This window comes from Platalea leucorodia, assembly GCF_965183815.1.
Source record: "Platalea leucorodia genome assembly, chromosome: 1".
NCBI classification, from domain to species: domain Eukaryota; kingdom Metazoa; phylum Chordata; class Aves; order Pelecaniformes; family Threskiornithidae; genus Platalea; species Platalea leucorodia.
This window is the reverse complement of record NC_138823.1, coordinates 117912638-117934760: the sequence shown is the minus strand read 5'-3', so window position 1 is coordinate 117934760 and position 22123 is coordinate 117912638. Positions and strand designations below refer to the sequence as shown.

The 22123-nt window shown below is 38.5% G+C and overlaps 1 protein-coding gene across 5 annotated transcripts in view; it reads right to left on the bottom strand.

The window, feature by feature from the left end:
• The window catches only part of CLASP2 (cytoplasmic linker associated protein 2), a 154096-nt gene that overhangs the window by 82222 nt on the left and 49751 nt on the right, over nt 1-22123 (bottom strand). For all 5 annotated transcript variants that reach the window (XM_082304397.1, XM_082304396.1, XM_082304399.1 and 2 more), the window contains exon 8: nt 9722-9868. In XM_082304397.1, the coding sequence (XP_082160523.1) occupies nt 9722-9868 (147 nt within the window). The remainder of the gene's footprint in view (nt 1-9721; nt 9869-22123) is intronic.

Here is a 22123-nt window from a genome sequence, read left to right as displayed (position 1 = left end):
ATCACTTACTGGCTTTGTTACACAACTTAAGAAACAGATCACGCTGCTAATTGCCACAGCTCTGCTAATAAAACTTAGAGGAAGACCAGACCATGAAAAGCTGTAGTGATCTTAGTTTAGACAAAAATTTTAATCAGCAGAAATCCACCTGCCTCATGTCTGTTTTCTGAGAAAAAAAACAATTGCATCCTCAAAAACCTCTCTGTTACTATAAACTTGTCTTGTATTCCTAGCGCTTTTGCAAGCACACGCCTCGCGGGCCAGAGAAACCTCACAAATAAAATATAGGAAACCATTGGGAGATTACCTTATTGCACTGCTCAACACATCTGTCTGATGGTAGTTATTACCTGCATAGAAGGGAGAGAGGAGGGGGAGAGGAACAGCAGAAGGAACATGTACCAGTCTCTTAAGCCACTGCAGTTCATCATTTATTAACTTAAGCCAAAATGCCTTTGACTTAGGCTGAACTGCCTTTGACAAAGTCACTGGGCAGACAATTAGGATCAGTAAACTTATTTCAGTTGTTCCAAAAAACACCAGTTTTTTGAAATAAGTTTCAGAAATAAAATACATCTTTAAATCATCAGATACAACACTAAACCCAAATAAGCCTCTTTTTTTTTGGCAAAACCTTAACTAACAAAGCCTTCATATTGTTTTAAACCAGCTTAGAAGACAATTCATAACAAAGTGACTTAGCAGAGTAGGAAAGCCTTCGCTAGAAGGCCCACTTTAAGTAAACTGACAGATGAATTCTGTCATGTTCAGTCACAGTGACTGACATCCGTTCTGAACCAACTTGTCCACCTGAGCTCCTGCAATGCCAAAAGTCATTGTCCCTGAGGCACCCAGAAAGTCATTCAAGCTGAAACAGCTGCACAAACTGAACAAAATAGCAAAATACCTTCAAATACCTTCCTAATACCTTCTATTCCTTACTTTTATCTGCCTATGTTAGAAACTTGGCGGACATGGTTAGAGAACTTTCCCGGAGATCGCACCTGTATCGTGCCTGGTTCATTGTAACATTCCTCCTACGTGCCAGAGACGTTGCACATGAACAGAAGTTTCCACCCAGCAAGCGAGTGTGCTGTCTCTGAGGACTGAGATGCTAAGCAGATCTCTCCATGCAATTACTCACCCCAGGAAAGAACAGGAGCAGGAGGGACAAGAAGAAATTAGGAGTGAGCTATGCTTACAAGGAAGAAGGTGGTGGAAGGTTTTTAACTCTTGGGATAGCACATCTCAATCTGTGAGGTGTGCCACATTAGTCAGGAGCAAATACAGGACTCAAGCACTAAGAGGAAGCACAAAATAATTGTTGTGTGGACTGAAGAGACTGACGATCAGTGCACCAGCATGCACACCTTAAAATCTGGAGCTGTTCTTGAGTGTGAAAATTCCTTTGGGATTGTGTATTGAAAATTACGTTCTCTGAGAAACTTAGTCAGTAGTATTTGAAGTTGATTCCTAATACAGAATGCACAGTTTCAACAACTTTAGCCTCAATTCCTATGTAACACAGTTTTACAGGTATACAAGATTAATAATATTACCTCTTATATTCACAGGCATTCTATGGAGATCAATTAAATTCAGAAGCATTTGTGAAGCATGCAGAAAACATGACAACTAACCAACAAAGAAATTAAAGTGTTCTGCTTAGTACAAGGTTTGGACAGCATACCTTAGATAAGACCAAACACTGGGTGTGAAGAAAAACAAGCAGTTCCATGAGCAGCACGGATACAGATACCTGATTTCTTTTAGGCATATCTCACCATTGATTAATGTCTGTTTCTAGTCAACTGGAAGCTTATACAGTCATCTTTCAACTTTCATCTTTCACACACAATGTTCACACTCACACAGTAATCTTTCAAAACACTCATGTATTTCTTTTCTCTATTGGCACTCATTTTTCACAAATACTTAAAGAACATACATTTGAGACCCTGGCTCATTCATCCAGTTTCAACAGGTGAGCTTTAAAGTTAGGCTAATTTTATGAGCACGACAGCATTAGTCTTATTTTCAGTTTTTAGTATTGCTTTCTAATTAGCTAGTATTTGCATTTTACTTTAATTTGTTCCTAGTTTTACACCTGAATAGGGAAAATTGCACTAATTATTTTACATTACAGAAATTACTGAGAACAACCAGGAACACAAACAGTTCATTTCTATCATCTATCATTTGTGTTGTAAAACAGACTGACTTGGGATACTGTGATTTTTTTGGAGTTGCTGCAGTGTAACAGTTTCAGAAAAACAGTATTTTTATTACTGTTGTCAGTTCTCTTCAACTGTGCATTCTTTTCTGAAACAATTTAAACAGATACTGTATTAAGAACAATTAGAACTAACATTGCCTGTCATTGCAAGCTACACAATTACAGTTTTAACATGTTTTAGACGACGCATTTTTATCTTTTACTTCTAAGAGTTCACTAGTGCAAGATAGAAGACCAGCGTGATTTGATTTTAATATATTGTTTTTCCTCTTCTATTTTTAAGAGCATTTCATTTATTTGTTGCAAGTAATATTTGCACCTTTGGTGAAAATTCTCTACTCAGATTATAAAAATAATTTGCATCTTATGCTTCTACATTCCCTGCTTCTCTATTTGAGAGCATACACAATTATCCAAAGAAATGAAATAGGTTGTTTTTTTTTTTTTTTAAGACACTTCTCCCCCCAGCCCTACAGAGAGGAATCACACCGGCTACTTTGCAAAGCGGCAATGCAGGAACGTTTTGGAATGGTTGTCTTTGCTTACTCTGTAACGTAGCCACAGTCCATAAGGACTCAAAGTGGCAGGGTCAGCTGATTTCAGCCCAGCTTCCTCCTCCCTCCCTTCCTCTTTTTCCTTCTGGATTCACCCATATGAAAATATAAACAAATTGCTTCCCCTTCTTACTGCTTGAAAAAAAATCAGTATTCAGTGTTAGCAAACTAAACAAGGGGTGGGTTGTCTTCCTTATTCTCATCGCTGCCTGGTACTACCATGATTGCTAGTAGGACGTTTGGAACTACAACACGGAGTAGAGATGTCAAAAGAACGGTACACAGTGTGGTGAGCTCTTATCTCCAGACCTCTTAATTTCTGCTCCACTGTTACTCTCTTCCTATTTTATCCATTTGTAAGCTGCCTTCTAGGATATGAACCTTTTGAGAGAACACTATCAGATACAATATCATGCTTATACCAACATAATAAATCCCACAATCTAATTGAAGCTTCTAGAAATTAGTGCAAAATAAAGTAGTATGAACTATCTGCCAGCTGTCCTTGGGTGATGCATAGAAAACAGAGACACTAATGAACAGTAATTATGAATACATACATATATATTCTCCAAAGGTATATGTATAGGTGTGTGTACATATATATATATTTACAAGTTATCATGTTTGTTTATTTTCGTTCAGATTCCTCATTAAGGCTGATTTTCCAATCCTCCTGCTGAGGGTAGCTGCAAAGGAAAGTATCTGTTAGAGGAATGGAAACCCCAGTGACTGGACAAGCATTGATAATGGCCAAGGAGAACAGACCACTGATCATGTACAAGGAAACCCTCTCCCGAAGTGCCGTTCAGGGGAGCAAAAAACAACAACAAAATCTCACAACTCTCAGAGAACCTGGAAAGTTGGAAGATCTCCTAGCTTCCCAAGTTCTGGGTTAGGTTAAAATAGCAGCAGTTCACAACTGCAGGATTGCAGCCCAGCAATTCCATGGGCAAGGATCTCTCAGGAAGGAAGTTTATTGACATTCACTGTGGGGACAAGGAAGCAAACGGGTATACTGTAACAAATCCGCTGATTCAGACTCTGATATCCAAGGCTGATCTCAAAGGCTGCTCAGAAACACCAAAAGGCTTATTTCAGCTGGGATCTTGCATAAAAGTCCTTGAATTTCACAACAACCTGGAAATCAAAAAGGGAAGCAAGTGCCACAAAACACCAGGGACGCTTTGCTGACCAAGATTATCTCAGAGCAGTTTTATGTCATACAAAGGGCCAATATAGAATAATAATAAAAAAATAATAATCCTGGTTTATTTTATATGACAAATACAGCACTTTGGAAATCACTTAATGAGGGCTAAACAAGTAATAGGGGAAAGATTCCTGAACTTATTTTCTGCAGAACGCAGAATTTAAAAAGAAAATAAAAACAAACTAAAAAAAAACCTTGGGCATCGATTACTATGAAGCTTTTTTTGTGCAAGTAAACACAGAACTGTCTTCATGAGTCTGAAGACGATCGATACAGCAAGCACGAGTTTACCCTGTTTCAAGTCCATTCACTAACAATTTGTATTTACAGTTCCACAATTATTGAAGCCCTTTTAACAAAAACATTTCTTAACTATAGTATGTGGTTTTAATGAGGTTAACATCATCTAGCTAAGATTTCAGAAGGCAAGCATCCATTTTTCAGTACCACATTTATTTTACGCAGAGCCTTTTCATTTAAACTGTTTCCTACTACAGCCTCTAAACACTTTGAAATGTCTTCTGCTAGGAAATAGACACAAAAGCAGCAAACCAGTACCATTTTAATACTTCTCAGCAAAGAGCTATATTGCTGTTATTGAGAAGGGGAAACAAGCATTATGATGCTGATAGAACATACTAGAGACAAATACACCAACTAAATTTAAATTTCCTAAAGTAGGGAATAGCTTCCTACAGTTAAGAATGTGTTCCTGCAGTTAAAAAAAACATGTATGGTATTACTATAGTTCTCACAGCCTTCTTTTGCCAGAAGTGTTCACCTGGTTCACCCAAGTTTTCCAGTTATTTGATTTCTACCTAAAAGAGGATATTTTTAATGTTTTTTGAGCAATCATCAAAATTTAGGAGGCCTTTTTTTAACTTTAAGAATTAAGATCATCCTAAAACTGAGGGTTACTTCAAATAATGCCAGCACCAAACCTCAAATTGGCACAGTTGCAGTCTTCATTGAGGACCAGATCCTTTGAACAGTTTAAGAAAAGAAGGCAACATCACGGGTTTTATGTTGGAAAAAAATGCTTTTTGCATGCACACATTTAAAAAAAAACAACCCCCCCCCAAAAAAAAAACCCAAAACCCCCCCCAAAAAACACACCAAAACCTTATGTCCCTGGGGTTTCACTTCATATTCTTCACACTTGGCATCAACAACATTCTTACTTCAAAATACCTTTTTAAACAGCAGTTACAATAATTATGACACTTGAATTAATAACATCCCCTTTGCTATTTTGTCACTGGATGACTCATCCTAAAGCAATACAGGTTGTTTCAAAAAGTGTAACATCCTTATTAGTGTTAAACAGTACGCAATGTGTAATAACGCTAGTACGTCAATACACTATAGATCTAAAAAAGCCTATGAACCATAGGTAAAAATACATGATGCAGTATCTTCCCGCTGAAGACAACTACAAAAAGTAGAAAGTCCACCTTGTTTCAAATTATAACATTAAGAATGATGTTCCAGCCCTACAGAGCTTCTCATAAAACATACAACAAAGTTAATACCAACTTTTGTCATGATTGGGTTTCATCAGCAAGCTTTTCTTCCAAATGCCACATGGCTCTATTGAAGCATCACTATTCCTACATTTAATCCATTTTAAAGACTACTGACTTAAACTGACATTTTGGGAAAAGAAAGGAAGCCAATCTTCTTGTTGAGGTATTGACTGAGGTTTTCTACTAACATCTATACTACATAAAGCTTCTGAATAGCATACAAGCGAGCAATTCCCTAGAAGACTTGCACCAGGGAGCTCACATTTGCAAGAGAACCTGCCAAAGCCCTACAAGAGATCTTGAACAGCACAGGGACGAGAATATAGCTCATTTGGCTAACATACTCAACTTTCTACTGTAAATTATGGTTTCCGTTACAATGAAAACCTGCTTGCCATACTGCCAAGAAAGAGCCCATGAGTATCCACTTCTGGAAGGGCAGAACGCACACTGTGCACGTTCTCAGTAAGAAGGCCTTAGAGCAAAGGGGTATTTCCAGAGGCTCTGCCACTTGAATGAAGAGCTAAAAGCAAGTGTGTCACAAGCAGGTAGGACAGCTGTGCATTTCCTGGCAAAGGTCTAACTCAGGAAAGCGTATTGACCATGGAATAAGAAACATGCCAAACAAAGCACTGCCCCATTACGTTGAAGACCCATCACTTCTCATTCATCACAGCAAGAAGGTCAGTGTCTGAACACCTTCCAGCAGTAAAGTCAGATGAGAAACAGACTGCTGGATTTCTTACTCTCAGGGCAGTGCCCAGCTGAGGCTGCCTGCCCTGATGCTTTTCTGGCAAGCTGTACTCTACAGAGTTAATCATACCTGTCAGCAAATGCACAAGTTCTAGAAGTTCTCCCATCCCTACAGCCGACAGGAGAAGGTCTTGCACAGTCATTCCCAGCACAAGGAGAGAGAATTCCAGCCGGAGTAGGACACTGCTATTGCTAATGTACATAGCTGTTTCCCCTGCCTTCCTGGACAACGATTTTGCATTGCCAGTGCCACCAAAGTGCATTTCCTACACTAAATGGAAAGTGCCTAACACAGTGAAAGACATCTCTTTTTGCATATTGGATGGGTCCTTTCACTTGAACAGAGTATCTGGTCAGTGGTGGAATTATCCATTTCTTCAGTAAGAAACATCTCCATGGAGTATATAATGAAAAGCCAAGCATTCACGGATCTGAGGTATAATTCAGGAGATACCAGCATAAAAGAAAGCGAGCAGCTTGGCTAAGAGGTTTAATTTTCTTAGCTTCGAGACAGGATAGGCTCCACTCCCTTTGGGAACAAGGAAAAAGCTGTACTTTGTTGTCATCTACAGCTGACAGGAAAAGACATCTTTCTAAAGCAATATCCTAGGAAAAGGACCTCTGAAACATAAAAGGGAGTTTAAATGAATGGAACTTGCAGTAATCTCAGCCTACACTCAACGCAATTTCTACCTGCACTAGCAGTTCTGCCTGGTCACAGAAACCTGAAGAGAATAAACTGCAGTGAAGGACCACTTCAGCTGTGGGTCACTGACATAACTTTGGAGATTTTTGTGAAATGGAAAGAAAAAGCAACACAGTTAATGGAGCTGCTGCTGCTTCTTCCTCCAAGGCTGAACTGCAACTTCTTAGCACGTATATATGTATATATGAAAGACTCAGAGAAAACTTGGGCAAGCAGGACCAACAGGTGGCAGAACAGTGAGCTGAGCAGTTATAAGCCTGAAATACCTGTAGCCAGTGCTTACGAGGGAAAGGTGAGACATGACATGCCCACTGATTACAGGCTTGGAATGCAGTGGTTAGCAGAAGGATTTAGGACTGCAGGATATGGCAGAACCTTAATACATCAGCAAGAGCGGACAACTTGCAGAACCATGGATTTGCTCCATAAAGATGGCAATTTTGAGGCTGAAGAAAAATCTCAGGTGTCCTTTAGGCACCTGCAAAGCAGACCCTACAGAAAGTGAATACAAAAGAGCATCAAGGTTTGTTTGTAGCCATAAAGATCCATGAAGTCTCAAGATAAGCAGAATAGGATGCCCTAACTGGACGCTTCAAAGACTGTGGTTCTCTGTGGAATAAAGCTCTCTAAACCCAGCGTTTTGCCCTGTAATGACTGTGTGCTTCTAGGTGCTTGCCTTGTTCATGTACATTTCTCTAGCAGCCATTTCTGACTACTGTCAGATGGAACAGTGGTCTATATAGACCTTTTGTCTGACCTAGTATCATCGTTCATATGGATGTTACGGGAAACTCCTCACTTCTGGAAGAGACTATGACTTGACTAATTTGTTTAAGAAATACATTTGGCATCTGCACTAATGTTCTTCATTAGGCTAGGACCTGAGCAGTCAAGCACCTGAGCAGTCTGCACAACCACGCTATAGAAGCACATATAGATAAGCGTTCAAAGAATGATTCGATCAACATTATAAAGACCAGCCAAACATTTAATCTTAAATTTTCAAAATTCTGACTACAGACATACTGACAGAATAAAAAAAGAGGGGAAACAGATGCACATGTGAACACTCCTCAGTATTTTCCAGAGTTGAAAGGAGACAGTATAAAGCAAGGAATGACCAAAAGTTCTCTGGTTTTGGCATGATTAAATTTTGTCCTTGTTCCATGTATTTTTTCATTTTAATTTTTGAAGTTTGGCAATACAGGAAAAGGAGGAAAAACACTGTAGTAATTTTGGGTTTTGTTTTGTTTTGTTTTTTTGTTTTGTTTTTTTTTTTTTTTGTTTTGTTTTGTTATTTTTTTTTTAATCTCCTTTACTCCTGAATTTTTAGATAAACTGAAAAAAAAAAAAAATCAGTCAAGCAGTTATTTTGTTCTTATTTCCGTTCCCCTGCTCTCCTATCTCCATGTTTTTCCTGCAGAGCACATAAAGTGAAAGTCTACATGTAAAAACAATTTTACATTTCAAAATATCTATATTCTCTTACATATTACTAAAAGTGGCCCATACTGAAAGAAACAGGACTCCTAGGCATTCAGTTCTGGTACTATATATGTTAGTCTTGCATGCAAAAAACACCATGCTTCAGGTTAAAGGAGATGATAGTATTATTACTTATGCATGTAATAATAATAAATACTAAGAGTCAATTTCAAGAGATAACTTCCTAAAGGAAGTCTTTTAGGTGGTACTTTCTGATTCATACTGCTATCAATTTTGGCAGCGTTGATCCCGCCCTAAGGGAACCTTTTAAATTTATTAGGAATTCTGAAGATCACATTAGAAAAACAATAAATTGTCAAAACATTATCTATATCTTGTTAACATGAAAATACTTAAGGCAGCTTGTTTGGCATGTATATCTTCTTTCAAATTTTATCTTTGCAGTTCACATAAGGGAATGTTACATGAATAGGAACATGAAAAAATTACTTACTCTTAAAAAAATCCCTTACTGAAAGGATCAATTATTCATAAAAAAGCCATACCCGAAGCATGGTATATTTCCACTTAATTATATATTTTTCTGAATGTGTACATGAACCATCAAAAAAGCTGTCACTTCTTTAGCAGTAAACAGTTGCTTTTGTTAGATTACCCCCGCCCTAAAAAAATGCGGATTTCCATGTTCCGAGCTTATAATTAGTAAGCATCATCATTATACTGCTTTGAAGTCTACCATGCAAAAAAAACCTGGCAAGGGTTTTGGCCCTCATTTTTTATCTTTCACAACCAATTTCACAATACTCTGCCAGTTTAAGGAATAATAATAATAAAAGTCATTCAATTGTAATATACATCTCTGTTGAGGTATATGGCTGATGGCTAGTTCTTTCTAGCCATGTGAAACAGTGCAGAGCTACAGTAAAAATTTCATCTACACAGACTTACTACAGAATTTCACAGTATATTTATATATACAGTAAGTGATGTGTGGATTCCATCAAAGAGGCACCCATACAGTCATTTTACCAACACAATTGCTACCTCCAGATGTTAATTTTATATATAACGAGAGGCCTTTATAAACTAAATGTACATTCATAAAAACAGACATGCACACACCTTTACATATGAATAATTACATAAAACAAGGTCCCTTGCTGTTTTCAGCTCTGCAAAAATACTGCAGTCATGAATTAAACATCACCTTCCAAAGTTCCCTGTTTTGTGCCTGCTCTGGCAAGGTTTCTGGGAACACCGATAAGAATCTGAATAGCTTTACATTACCTCCAACCTTAGGCCCACCAGCTGATCCTGGCTTTCTTGCACTGTTTGAAGGATTTCCTGGCTTTTTAGGTGCCGGAACCTTGAAGGCTGAAGCAGCTGATGATGGCCTATTTCCATCCACTGACTCTTCATCATCAAAGCTTTTGTCTAGAAAAGTATACATGAAATAAAAATACAACTATTAGAATGAATGTATACTTATTTCCTAATCAACTATTCTGCTTCACATTTCATAGAAATTCACAAAATGTATAAATAAAAACAAATCTTTATCACTTTGTCCTCTGTCTCTGACCTAGGAATAAAATGACAATGAGAAATAAACAGCATTTTCTACATGTTAAGTTCTTATAAAATAATATTTTGCCTTCATAATTAACCACTGTAAAACTGAACATAAAAAACGAATCCTACACATTCATTCCCACAAAGGGAAAATATCGTTACAGAGATAGAGTATTTCTGCCCATTTCTGAATATTTTCCCCAAAGGAAAGCCCTTAATACAATTTTTATCATTCCAGTCTACCAAAGACAAATGCTTCTCCCTTTTCTTCTTTTACTCATGCATGCATTTTCTGCTACACATCCTCCCACAATGTGTCTAACCAGCACTCCCTGTCTCTTTCCTTCCACCCAGATTTTTCAACTTACAATCACAGATCCTCTTGCAGATCAGCCGCCTCATTCCTCTGATAGCTCTTCAATCCCCTCACCCTAGGACGGACCCAGCACCTCACATGGCCATACGCAGTAAATTCTCAATACTAATCAAAGATTCTATCAAAAACTGCTCGCAAACACCCTAGATCCACCACTGAGATTTGTGCCGGCATCTTTCTCTCCCTTCCCCGCACTAGGTGCCGCACAACCAATGAGCTGCAAGGTGACATCATCTTCTGGGAGCCACCGCCAGAGGAAAAGGTGAAAATTCTCCATGCAAATAAATTCATTCCCACACACGGTATTTGCCACTATTCCAATCCTTCATTAAAAAAATTAGACAGGCAGACAATACTCCGGGGTTTGCACTCCTCTTTCCTATAATTTCAGGTTTGTGTATTTTTAATCAAGAAAGAAATTAATCTCTAGTGACTAAATAAAATAGTCTCAATATAAAATATTCAGCCTTCAAAAAAAAACCCCAACATATGCCAACAGCAGAACGTAACAGTTTCTCAATCCACTTACGGAAGAAGGATTTATCTATAAGCTTGAGCACAGAAAATGTATCAGCCTATGGTTCCTACAATAAATAAAATGGGCAAGGCTGAGACACAGCTGCACTACAGTAATGGAAGACCAATTTAGCATATTACCTGCCGTAAAACCTGCCATTTCTAAAAAAAACCCAAACAATTAATTGTGAAGCTTTATCATCTCTGGAACGGTGACTATTTACCCTTTGCTTATTCAGAACTTGCTCCCAGTGAAATGTCAACTATATTTAATAATACAGCCTCCCAAAGGAAGGCAGCTTTCATTAAAAGGGTAAAGCAAGGTTTTGTCCAACAGCATTTGCAGCACCATCAAATGTTAGAACACCCCACATTTAACATGTCCAAGATCACTGCTGCTATAGTTCGTACATTTGCTAGCATTAGCGAAAAGCTGTGTGTTGCACTAACGAATCTTCATGGTTAAAGAAGAAACAAGCCACCGCAAGAATCATCTGGATGTATGTCGACAATTTTCACTAACGTTATTTCCTTCTCTCCTACAAACGCTGATTTTTAAGAGAATCTTGCTAAGAATAATCATGTTTGGATATGTAAACTCTCAGAATCGGGGAAAAGGCGTCAGCCTCCCCCCCACCAGCCTGTGCGTTGCCATGGAAACAGCACTCCCGCTCAGCACACGGGCTGAGGCAGAATACATTTTGATTCCTGATGCTTTTACTCTTAGTATCTTAAATAGAACCAGACATCAAGATTTTTCAGCAGGGAAAACGACTAATCCAAATGCCCGATCAACTGCAATGAACTAAAGACTATAATAGAAATGTAAATAGCAATGGTTGATATCTAGGATACCTGCAACACTATAGGTAATTTTGAAATAGCATTAAGAAATACCTTGTGTATTTTTAAACAGCATGAAGAGATCAACATTGACACATGAATACGCTATCATAAAACCTGATTAAAAGTGAAAACGTGCTTCTCAAAAATGTTTTTGTTGCTGCATTTTTTTTTTTGGTTTGATAACGTAACAGGATAGACTTTCATGTCACTATCCAACAGCACCACAATGCAGCATTGATATGCAAATATTGCACAAGCAGCCTTTGAAAAAACAAAGTTATTTGCAGCACAATTTTAAAAATAGTAAGTGAGCATTTTGCTCATTTATGCAAAAACTCCTCATCAAGAAAAACCTAAACAACCCCAAACAACAGCGTACTTTGGGAACCAAAGGCTCAGATAAATTAATTTTATCCTTACCAAGCTATTCATTACGGAGTATTGTAGATGGAGAATCATAGAAGTTACTGCTCAACCCCAAAATAGAATTTCAGAAAAATGCAAAGGCAAACATTCCCACATACTGTCACGTTGTGTAAATTATAGGACGACATATTAAACAACGGTCTTGGTAATACTGTCAAATTACTTTCCCTAGTTAAAGATTTTTTTTTTCATACATTTAAAACACTGTTAACAGTGGATTAAAAACCTACACTATGAAATAGTTTCATACAGTTCCTTAGTCCACATAAAACTTAGCTTTTAAAATAAATTGGTTTTATTTTAAAATGCTTAAGTATTTTTGAGAAACCTAGAACTGATCTTAACCACTGATACACGGGCATTCTTAACTGGACTTTTTATGATTTACGTTAAAATAAGTTAAAAATTAGTACAGTCACTAAAAGTGTTCCAAAATTACAGCACAGTACCATAAATGTATAAAACTAACAGCTGAAAAGGCTCTTTTTTAATTCTTTAAAGGCTAAAGTGATAACACAGCTAAGTTTCTTTTCTTGTGGGGTTATTTGTTTGTTTTTAAACGAACATTAACAGGAAAATTTTGTACTGTCTTTTACAGAAACCAGAGGTTTTCTCCACCCTTTTGGGCCTTTACACTCTTATTTCCCTAGGCTCTATTAACAACATAACCCCAACTGATCTTTAGGGACATTCCATTTTCAGAAAGATGCTTAACAGTAATTGTGAATATCTGAAACCTGACATCTGTCTTTATAGCAGTTAATGAAACAAAAGCATTATATTTGCTTCCAGTATGATCTGCTTTCCATGTGCTCTCACTCATGCGCCACAATACACTTGCTTGTATCTCTTACGAAAGCATTTCCACATACTTCAGCATACAGAACCCCAACTCGAGGTGTAAGCGCTACTCCGCAGGGTATAATCAAGGTGCAGTTCTGCTCAAGCCAGCTGAAATGAACTTGTTTACTACGTGCCTTTGGCCAGGCAGTGGACCAGGCCTGGAGCTCCTACCTGCAAACGTGCAGAGCATGATGACAGTTCTACCGTCAGCATCAAACTGTGACTGTAATGGTAGTTTCATGCAGTCTGCAAACAAAATTAATTTCTACAACAGAAGTCGTAAAAGCCTAAATATAATTGATATTTCCAAACAAACCGATATGAAGGATGCAAACACTTTTTCATTCTAGAATGGCTAGATAATTTTCATTCTAGGTAATTTTAAAGGCCAAACAACACAAATTTTACATATGCAAATACACCTGACAGCCGAGAAAGCACCAGCCAACCAGCATTTTACAACAAAGTGCTAAGCTACTAAAAACAGGAATAAAAAGCTGTATGAATTGCTAGCAATGTACAGAACATCTTAAATGAAAAACACTGAGCCTCAGTTGCAGAGCATGGAATCTAGCATTGCCAAAAGGTCCTGAAGAAACCTGCTGAGCAGCAAATGTTCTTACTCTGGTACAAGTTCTCTTCCAGATGAACAACTTCAAAGCAGAAAAAAATAGAAAATTCAAGAAAAGGTTGTTCTTATATTCAGAAAGCTAGAAACCCAAGATTCAACTTCCAAGCATTAGAAGTTGTCTCTTCTAATACAGGAAAGAGATCTGTACCACAAAGGAGCGTTCTGCAGGTACTATGCAGCAATCAATGGTATCAATGAACTGTTGTGTACTTCTACAAAACGTCTCAGAGGAGTCAAAGGAATGTTTCTAGTAAAAAGCCCACCAAACCAGCCTGTATGATATATCAAACCCTAGAGTTTACCATACTTTCAAAACCTGGGGTTTACCAAAGTTATTGTAAGATTAAATAGAGACACAGCTGTTCAATTAGAAACACAGACCAAAATTCTGAACCATCACAAAGGTTTAAATAATAAAATTCTTAAGAAACAAACAATGAAATTTGTACTAAAAATAACTAAAACATATGTGAAATCTTTGTGCCTTGTAGCATTACTCTTGGGGACCAGATTACAAATAAGTAGTATCTGTTTTTTAAAGTATTCAGAGATATCAAAGGATAAGCATTTACAATCAAATTCGATACTCAAAGAACATTCTAATACTCCCAGTGCTAAAAACTACTTCTGTGACAAGGTGACCCACTTAGTGGATGAGGGGAAGGCTGTGGATGTTGTCTACCTGGACTTTAGTAAAGCCTTTGACACTCTCCCACAGCATTCTCCTGGAGAAACTGGCTGCTCACAGCTTAGATGGGCATACTCTTCACTGGATTAAAAACTGTCTGGGTGGCCAGGCCCAAAGAGTTGTGGTGAATGGAGTTAAATCCAGCTGGTGGCCGGTCACAAGTGGTGTTCCCCAGGGCTCAGTATTGGGGCCAGTTCTGTTTAGTATCTTTATCAACAATCTGGACAAGGGGATCAAGTGCACCCTCAGTACGTTTGCAGACGACACCAAGTTGGGTGGAAGTGTCGATCTGCTGGAGGGTAGGAAGGCCCTGCAGAGGGACCTGGACAGGCTGGATCGATGGGCCGGGGCCAACTGTATGAGATTCAACAAGGCTCAGTGCTGGGTCCTGCACTTGGGTCACAACAACCCCATGCAACGCTGCAGGCTTGGGGAGGAGTGGCTGGAGAGCTGCCTGGCAGAAAAGGACCTGGGGGTGTTGATCGGCAGCCAGCTGAACATGAGCCAGCAGTGTGCTCAGGTGGCCAAGAGGGCCAGTACCATCCTGGCTTGTATGAGAAACAGTGTGGCCAGCAGGCCTAAGGAAGTGATCGTCCCCCTGTACCCGGCACTGGTGAGGCCACACCTCGAGTACTGTGTTCAGTTTTGGGCCCCTCACTACAAGAAGGACATTGAGGGGCTGGAGCGTGTCCAGAGAAGGGCAACGAAGCTGGTGAAGGGTCTAGAGCACAAGTCTGATGAGGAGCGGCTGAGGGAGCTGGGGTTGTTTAGCCTGGAGAAGAGGAGGCTGAGGGGAGACCTTATTGCTCTCTACAACTCCCTGAAAGGAGGTTGTAGCGAGGTGGGGGTCGGTCTCTTCTCCCTAGTAACAAGCGATAGGATGAGAGGAAACGGCCTCAAGTTGCACCAGGGGAGGTTTAGGTTGGATATTAGGAAAAATTTCTTCACCAAAAGGGCAGTCAGGCACTGGCACAGGCTGCCCAGGGAAGTGGTTGAGTCCCCATCCCTGGAGGTATTTAAAAGATGGGTAGACATGGTGCTTGAGGACATGGTTTAGTGGTGGACTTGGCAGTGCTCGGTTAACATGATGATCTTAAAGGTCTAGGTGCTAGGTTTGATGATCTTAAAGGTCTTTTTCAACCTAAATGAATCTCTGATTCTATTTTATGATTCTAAACTATGTATTTACTGCGATTTGGCTATAGAGCAATAAGGGTAATTACAGGTTTATCCAGGGATAAACAGGACTTTAGAACTTTTCCTATCGGGAAAGAAAAATATTTTATTTTTAAAGAAAATTAAATTAAAATATATCTATTGTTACTGCAACTCAAGCCTTTACCTCAGGTGGTCTTAAGATTCATAGAATTAATGTGACATTTAATATCTAACATTTTCTAAGTCACAGTCAATAACAGAAGAAAGAAATATAGTCTCATCTACATGGCTGTAGAAATAGACAATATATATTCCACTCATGCTACTGAGAAGCAGCCAATCAGAAGTTAACTGATCTTAAAGCAGATCCCCAAGTAACACCACGGGGAGGAAAAATGGATCCCCTGCAGAAACACTGAACTAAAGCTGTCCATAAAAGCAAATCTCGACACTGTATCAGTATTGAGATCTTACATACCTAACACTACTAGGGTTGTAAATACCAACTTGCAGTATTTTACAGTAGATTGATGATAGTCAAACCAGAGAACATAGTATCTTTAATAAAACTGCTTTTACATTTTTACTTTTGTTAAAAACGTGCCCTTCCTATATCCATTTTTCTTTCAAGTATCACTAACAGACACTAAATGTTTTTGAACTACTGCTAAGAGTTCCTCTTTCACACCACAAGCTGTTTATAATGACATGATTGCAAAATCATGCCCAAGCAAAACAATGACAAGTAGATGAACTCCTTACATTTCCCAAGTCACTCCCACATCCTGCGCCCACCAAGACACCGACTGCCAGTCTCCCTTCAGCGATTTACAAACACAGACCGCATCAATTACTTGGAACACCTGGGACTGGATCGTTAGCTCAATTCCAGATGAACTGGCACAGCCTACAACAATTTCTGTCAGGCATGAAAATGAAGCTGCAAGCACTACAGATACATCAGGTTTGTTGATCCTTCTAATCCATACTTCAAGCCAATGCACCACATCATTTAGTGGGCACTTTATCCCTTACACATCAGACATTCCATACAGCCTGAATCTGTTTGTCCTAACACAAAGGACAGGATTCGTTTGCCTAAGCGCAGTCATCTAAAACCAGTTTAGACAGTCCTGGGTATCCTGTCTGGCTGCCAGCTGACATTCCAGAAGGGCACAGATCTCTTGCGGGTCTTGTGTCAGCCTTGTTTGCTCCATGTGGCTCGTGTGGATACTGCAAGGCACCTCAAGTGGCATTAAGACTCCTACGTCTGGGCAGCTGAATTGCACCTAGGATGCTTTAGATCTCCTGTAAAGGCATAATTCCTGGGCATTGGCCCTGTGCCACAGCAGGTGCTGGGATCCTGAACCATTCGGACACACATTCTCATTCAAAAACAAAAATCTGCTTGCCACAATGATGGAGCCTGGTCCTGCAGAAGATGACAGTGCAGTGACAGAAGTAACATGAGGCCACTTACTGATGGATTTAACTTTACTTCATGGAACCTCCTGTTTCTCTTGGCATTTAAGGACATAGACCTGTTGGAGACGGCCCAGAGGAAGACCACAAAAATGATCAGAGGGATGGAGCACCTCTGCTACGAGGAAAGGCTGAAAGAGCTGGGGTTGTTCAGCCTGGAGAAGAGAAGGCTGCGGGCTGACCTTATTGCAGCCTTCCAGTACTTAAAGGGGGCTTTTAAGAAAGATGGGGACAGACTTTTTAGCAAGGCCTGCTGTGACAGGACAAGGGGTAATGGTTTTAAACTAAAAGAGGGTAGATTCAGACTGGAAATAAGGAAGAAATTTTTTACAATGAGGGCAGTGAAACACTGGAACAGGCTGCCCAGAGAGGTGGTAGATGCCCCATCCTTGGAAACATTCAAGGCCAGGCTGGATGGGGCTCTGAGCAACCTGATCTAGTTGTAGATGTCCCTGCCAATGGCGGGGGGGGGTGGACTAGATGACCTTTGAAGGTCCCTTCCATCCCAAAGCATTCTGTGATTCCTGAAGGAAGGCAACTGTACCTATGATTCAGTGCTGGCAAACAGTTCTTACGTTCTGTGCAACATATTCTGATGCTCATCAGCAAAATCTCAAACTCTTAACAAAAGAGAGTCTTTTTTCCACTGTAACCTCACAGGGCGAGGCGGGGCAGTGGGGGTGGAAATAAAAAAAATACCAATGACAAAAGTAGCTCAATAATACAACTTTGCTCAAAACCCCCCCCGATGTACTAAAGGCAATTGTGAAGCCAAACGTTTCCTTCACATGCTAGTTTTTCAGGCAGTTCTAGTGGACTAGTGTCTTTTAAAAAAGAATAAAAAAGGAGCAAGCATGGGGAATAGCAGTCAGTAACAGGAATGAGGCAAATATTTATCAATTAAATTTATGCTGTTGATCCAATCTCAAATTCTGATAAAGTTGCCCTAACTTTTCAACAAGCAAAGAAGAGTACAGCTCTCATACATTCCACTGATCAGCTACAGCACACTTAAAGAGGTTCATGCCAGATGTTGGGGGTTTTTTTTGTTGTTTTGTTTTGTTTTGTTTTTAAAACATGAATCTGAATAAATAGGGCAAAAGAGAAGAAGGGAAAACTGGAAAGAAGAGACTAGACCTGATAGAGACATTCAGAAAACAAATATTTAGGAGTGGCAATGGCACTTGCCACAATAATTGTCCACATTTCTTACAGGTTTATTGTAATGATACTAATAATTTATCCATTTCCCTCAATAGTTTCATGAAGGAATATGTCCAGAAAAGATTTAATTCAGAAAAAATAACACATTCCAGTAGTATTTTCCTGACCCCAAAGAAAAGCTAGTCTTACAATTCATCTTACTATTGTCTGGCTGAAAGACAAGATTTAAAGACAGGTTTCAAAGCTGCAACACGTCAGAATAAGCAACTGAGCTAATTTCACTCCCAAGCAAAGCTTCATCCCACCTGTTAGTTCTGGAATAGCTCCTTTAAACCTAAGTAAGTTATTTTCTCATTTTTACCTATTAAAGTTGAAGACAGTTTCTGTAAATCTTGCTGTACTTTTTACCTTTGCAGCACCTGTAAAATTATTTCCACAGTCCAGTTAGATTTGTTAAAAGTAAATAAATAAACAATTATTTTAGTCGGTTTTAAATTCTTGCAATTGGACTTTCCTTTGTTATACATTTCTCGAATGCTACTCGGTGCAACCTGCTGAAAACTGGAGATGCAGTCAATATTACTGTACTTTAGAAATCATCAATTTCACTTTATTTACAGCTTTCCTCAGGCATGTTCAATAGCCTTCTGGATCAGCACCTAATAGTCTATAACCTATTAGTAACCAAAGCACAATTTTATCATTAAAGGGGGAAGAGAAGGATAGCCAGGGTCTCCACAATTCATGACAAGGCAACACCTAAAACAGGATTCAAGATTAAATAGCAAGATAAAAAAACCCTACGTAGCTAATGTTATTGTTCTTCAACATTTGTACTATGTCATTGCTTTAGGCCACACTGTTTGGGCCACACTGCACTGCGCCCAGCGCTGAAATGTTAACAAGTTATGTGTCTTCTGGGCAGAGGGAAGGAAAAAAGCGTAGAAAGGACACAGACGTGCTTTGCAGAAGAAATTAAAGACTGATAATTTCTGACAATTTAAACACATTATAGGTTGACTCAGTAGCTGTAACACAGAAACTGATGGGAATGCTCCTCTGTTTTAGCACAAAGTACAATATGCCTATCCCAGCACAGGTGTTCTGCTCTCCTATGAAATGCTAGAAGCAGAGCCAAGAAGGGCAGTAACTTCTGAAGCAATCAAGATCTCTGGTAAATGAATGAGTACTCCTGTAGAAAGTTGCCCTATCCAGACACTGATCAAAATGAAATTAGGTAGTTCACTTTAAATAGTAATAACAAAAAAAAAAAAATTAATGGCTTGAAGAGAATTTTTACTTGATGCCTGGTAAATCTGTGAGCCACAAGAGAGACTCATCATCTGTATCAAAAGTTATGGTTTATTTAACTGTTGTAGCCTGTCTGAATTTAGACCTCATTTTTGGCCTAACACTTCACTCTGTTGCTTAAGTTGCCCTCTAAAAAAGCTACCGCTTCAAATATTTTCTTGAAGTATAAACGCCACTATTCACCTTTTAAAATGTTCTGTAACTCAACAGCTAGTCTTTCCTCAGTAGGCCTGGTTTCATTACCGTCTTCATTACCTAGGCTCTAGAAGTCATTTCATTTCTTCCTTCAGAAATTTCCTTTGCTTGTACATCAAGTATCTACTCTCAATAGCACCAGTATTTTTTTCAGTGAATCTAATGCCCTACTTTTAAACCAATATATTTAATATGAAAACACATTATATTTAGAATCCACTATCCATAAATTACAATACTATGACTAGTATTATCAATGTATTTAAGTTCAGAAAAGTCAGAAAAAAGGACCATCATTTTACTGTCTGTAGCTAAGTCAGTCAAACAACCGATATCCAGAGGACGAAACTGTTTGTGGCATTTCCAATACTTAATTCATTCACACAGAAACACTTAAAGAGTTTAATGATTTGATTTTTTCAAACTGTCTATTACATCACAGCAAAGGTAAGAGAAGCAGACATAAGGACCATGGTTCATTCACTTTTAACATATATCACATGTGTATGTGATAGTGAAGGGCCATGTGATACGTATCATATAATATTAATAAGAAGGTTTACAAACAGTGAGCTTAAATTGTGAGTTACTATTAGAGGCTGACAGTGACAAATTTACTTCTATCATCAGAGAAATTTTAGTAGCAAACGCTCTCATAACTTTTTAGTGTGGCCAACTGCTGTGTGTTGAACTCAATTTGTATATTGAAAATGCAAAATGTCAGGGCAAATTCACAAATAAAACACAGGTCCTAGAAGCAGAAAGTGTAATATGAACACACAGCAGGTAGAGAGATTTATTTTTCTAAATTTAAATTCCTGTAGTTCAGCAATTAGAAACTAATATTTATCTCTGAACACAAAAACATGCACATGACAGCACGGAAAAAAAGGGGTTGTTAGTGGCCTTTGAGCTCACTGACCAACGGGTTCCCTACCTCACATATTCAGAAGTGGAGATTAAGAAATGATGGTAAATTATCTTTAATTTACTCTCAACGCTGCAGCTTCATTGTAGGTCACAAAACCTGTGGTTTTAAGAGCATAGACTCTCCTCAAACTGGACTTCTTACAAGACGCTAAAAACCTCACATCGGTTCTGGAAAATCTGAAGTGTCTGGTAGCTAGGCAGCTTTAACAGCTGCCATTGGTCCTCTTCTTTTGCAAGAACATCATCCAATCGCAAAATAATACATTCTGCCTGCTTCCCTCAGTGTTTCTAAATAGTTTGCAAAGATCAACTCAACACCACAATGAGATTTTAGACAAAAACAATCTACACAGAACTGCTTTTGGCCTTTAAGTTCAATAGCAAACCTCATATTGTATAAGTTGATTGGCCAAAGGACTTTTGGCAGGTCAACACACAAAACAATCCATAATGATAAAAAGATACTTCATCAAATAATATCTAGTTTGAAGAAAGTCAGTTTTTTCTGCAGGCTGTTAAGAGCTTTGTTCTACATCTTCATCCCTTCTCCTCACCTTTCCTCAGGCTCCAACTATCCATAATTTTTGAAGGCTTTTAAGTGTTTCTCAGTTGAAGAGAGGAATTTTCACATTGATTAAATACATGCAAAGCTGTTCCAGAGAAATTTTAAACCAGTAACCATGAAAATCTTGTTGCCTCTACTCCACGTAGCTGTGAAACTCCTTTGAGTTTTAAATTGTAGTTACTACTTGTAAGAATCTACAGGCATAGCTGGTTTTCAAAAGGCTCTTTCAAGTGAAGCACTGTTCTCTCCTGCTGTTGCTACAGAAGCGTATTTTGATGAAGGAGCTGGGAAAGGAAAGAACACACCAAACCCAAAACACAATTCTTTAAAACTAAGCTACTTTTATGAATACAATATACAGAGTGGAATTTCTGATTCAGGTGAATACTACAGCAGAACACCTTCACCTCTGAAGGCATTTCAGACACCTGAAATGATCCAATTATAGCTCACTTGCTCATTAGTATTTACTACAGTAAGACTTTATTAAAAATAACATATAACAGTAAGGAAAAATTCCTCATATTTAATAGGTAACAAAGATGAAAATCAACCCTGCAAGGCAAATATCCAGCGAGTCATGTGATGGAGTCAACATTTGTCAAAGAAAATCCTTACTAGACTTTAAATTTCTCCTTAGGCTGTTGGCAATTCTAATACTTGTTTCGAAATGCACCTTTTTTAAAAAAAAAAAAAAAAAAAAAAAAAGAAAGAAAGAAAGAAAAAACTTGTAGTATTAGCAATAGTCTGGAATAATCAAAGATGTTTCAAAGCAAATAAGGATATCAACTGAAACACCAAAGGATTTTTTTTCTTATGTAACTTGTTCTTAAAAACAAATGGAAACGGACTGCAAAAGCAACCAACGCTTTTGGATGCCAGATTAAACATATCTGGAAATCTTATTAGTGGAGTGGTGTTTCACATTTAATGAAAACAACAACAACCACCACCACCCACAAGTTCCCCAGAACTGAACACCAAAA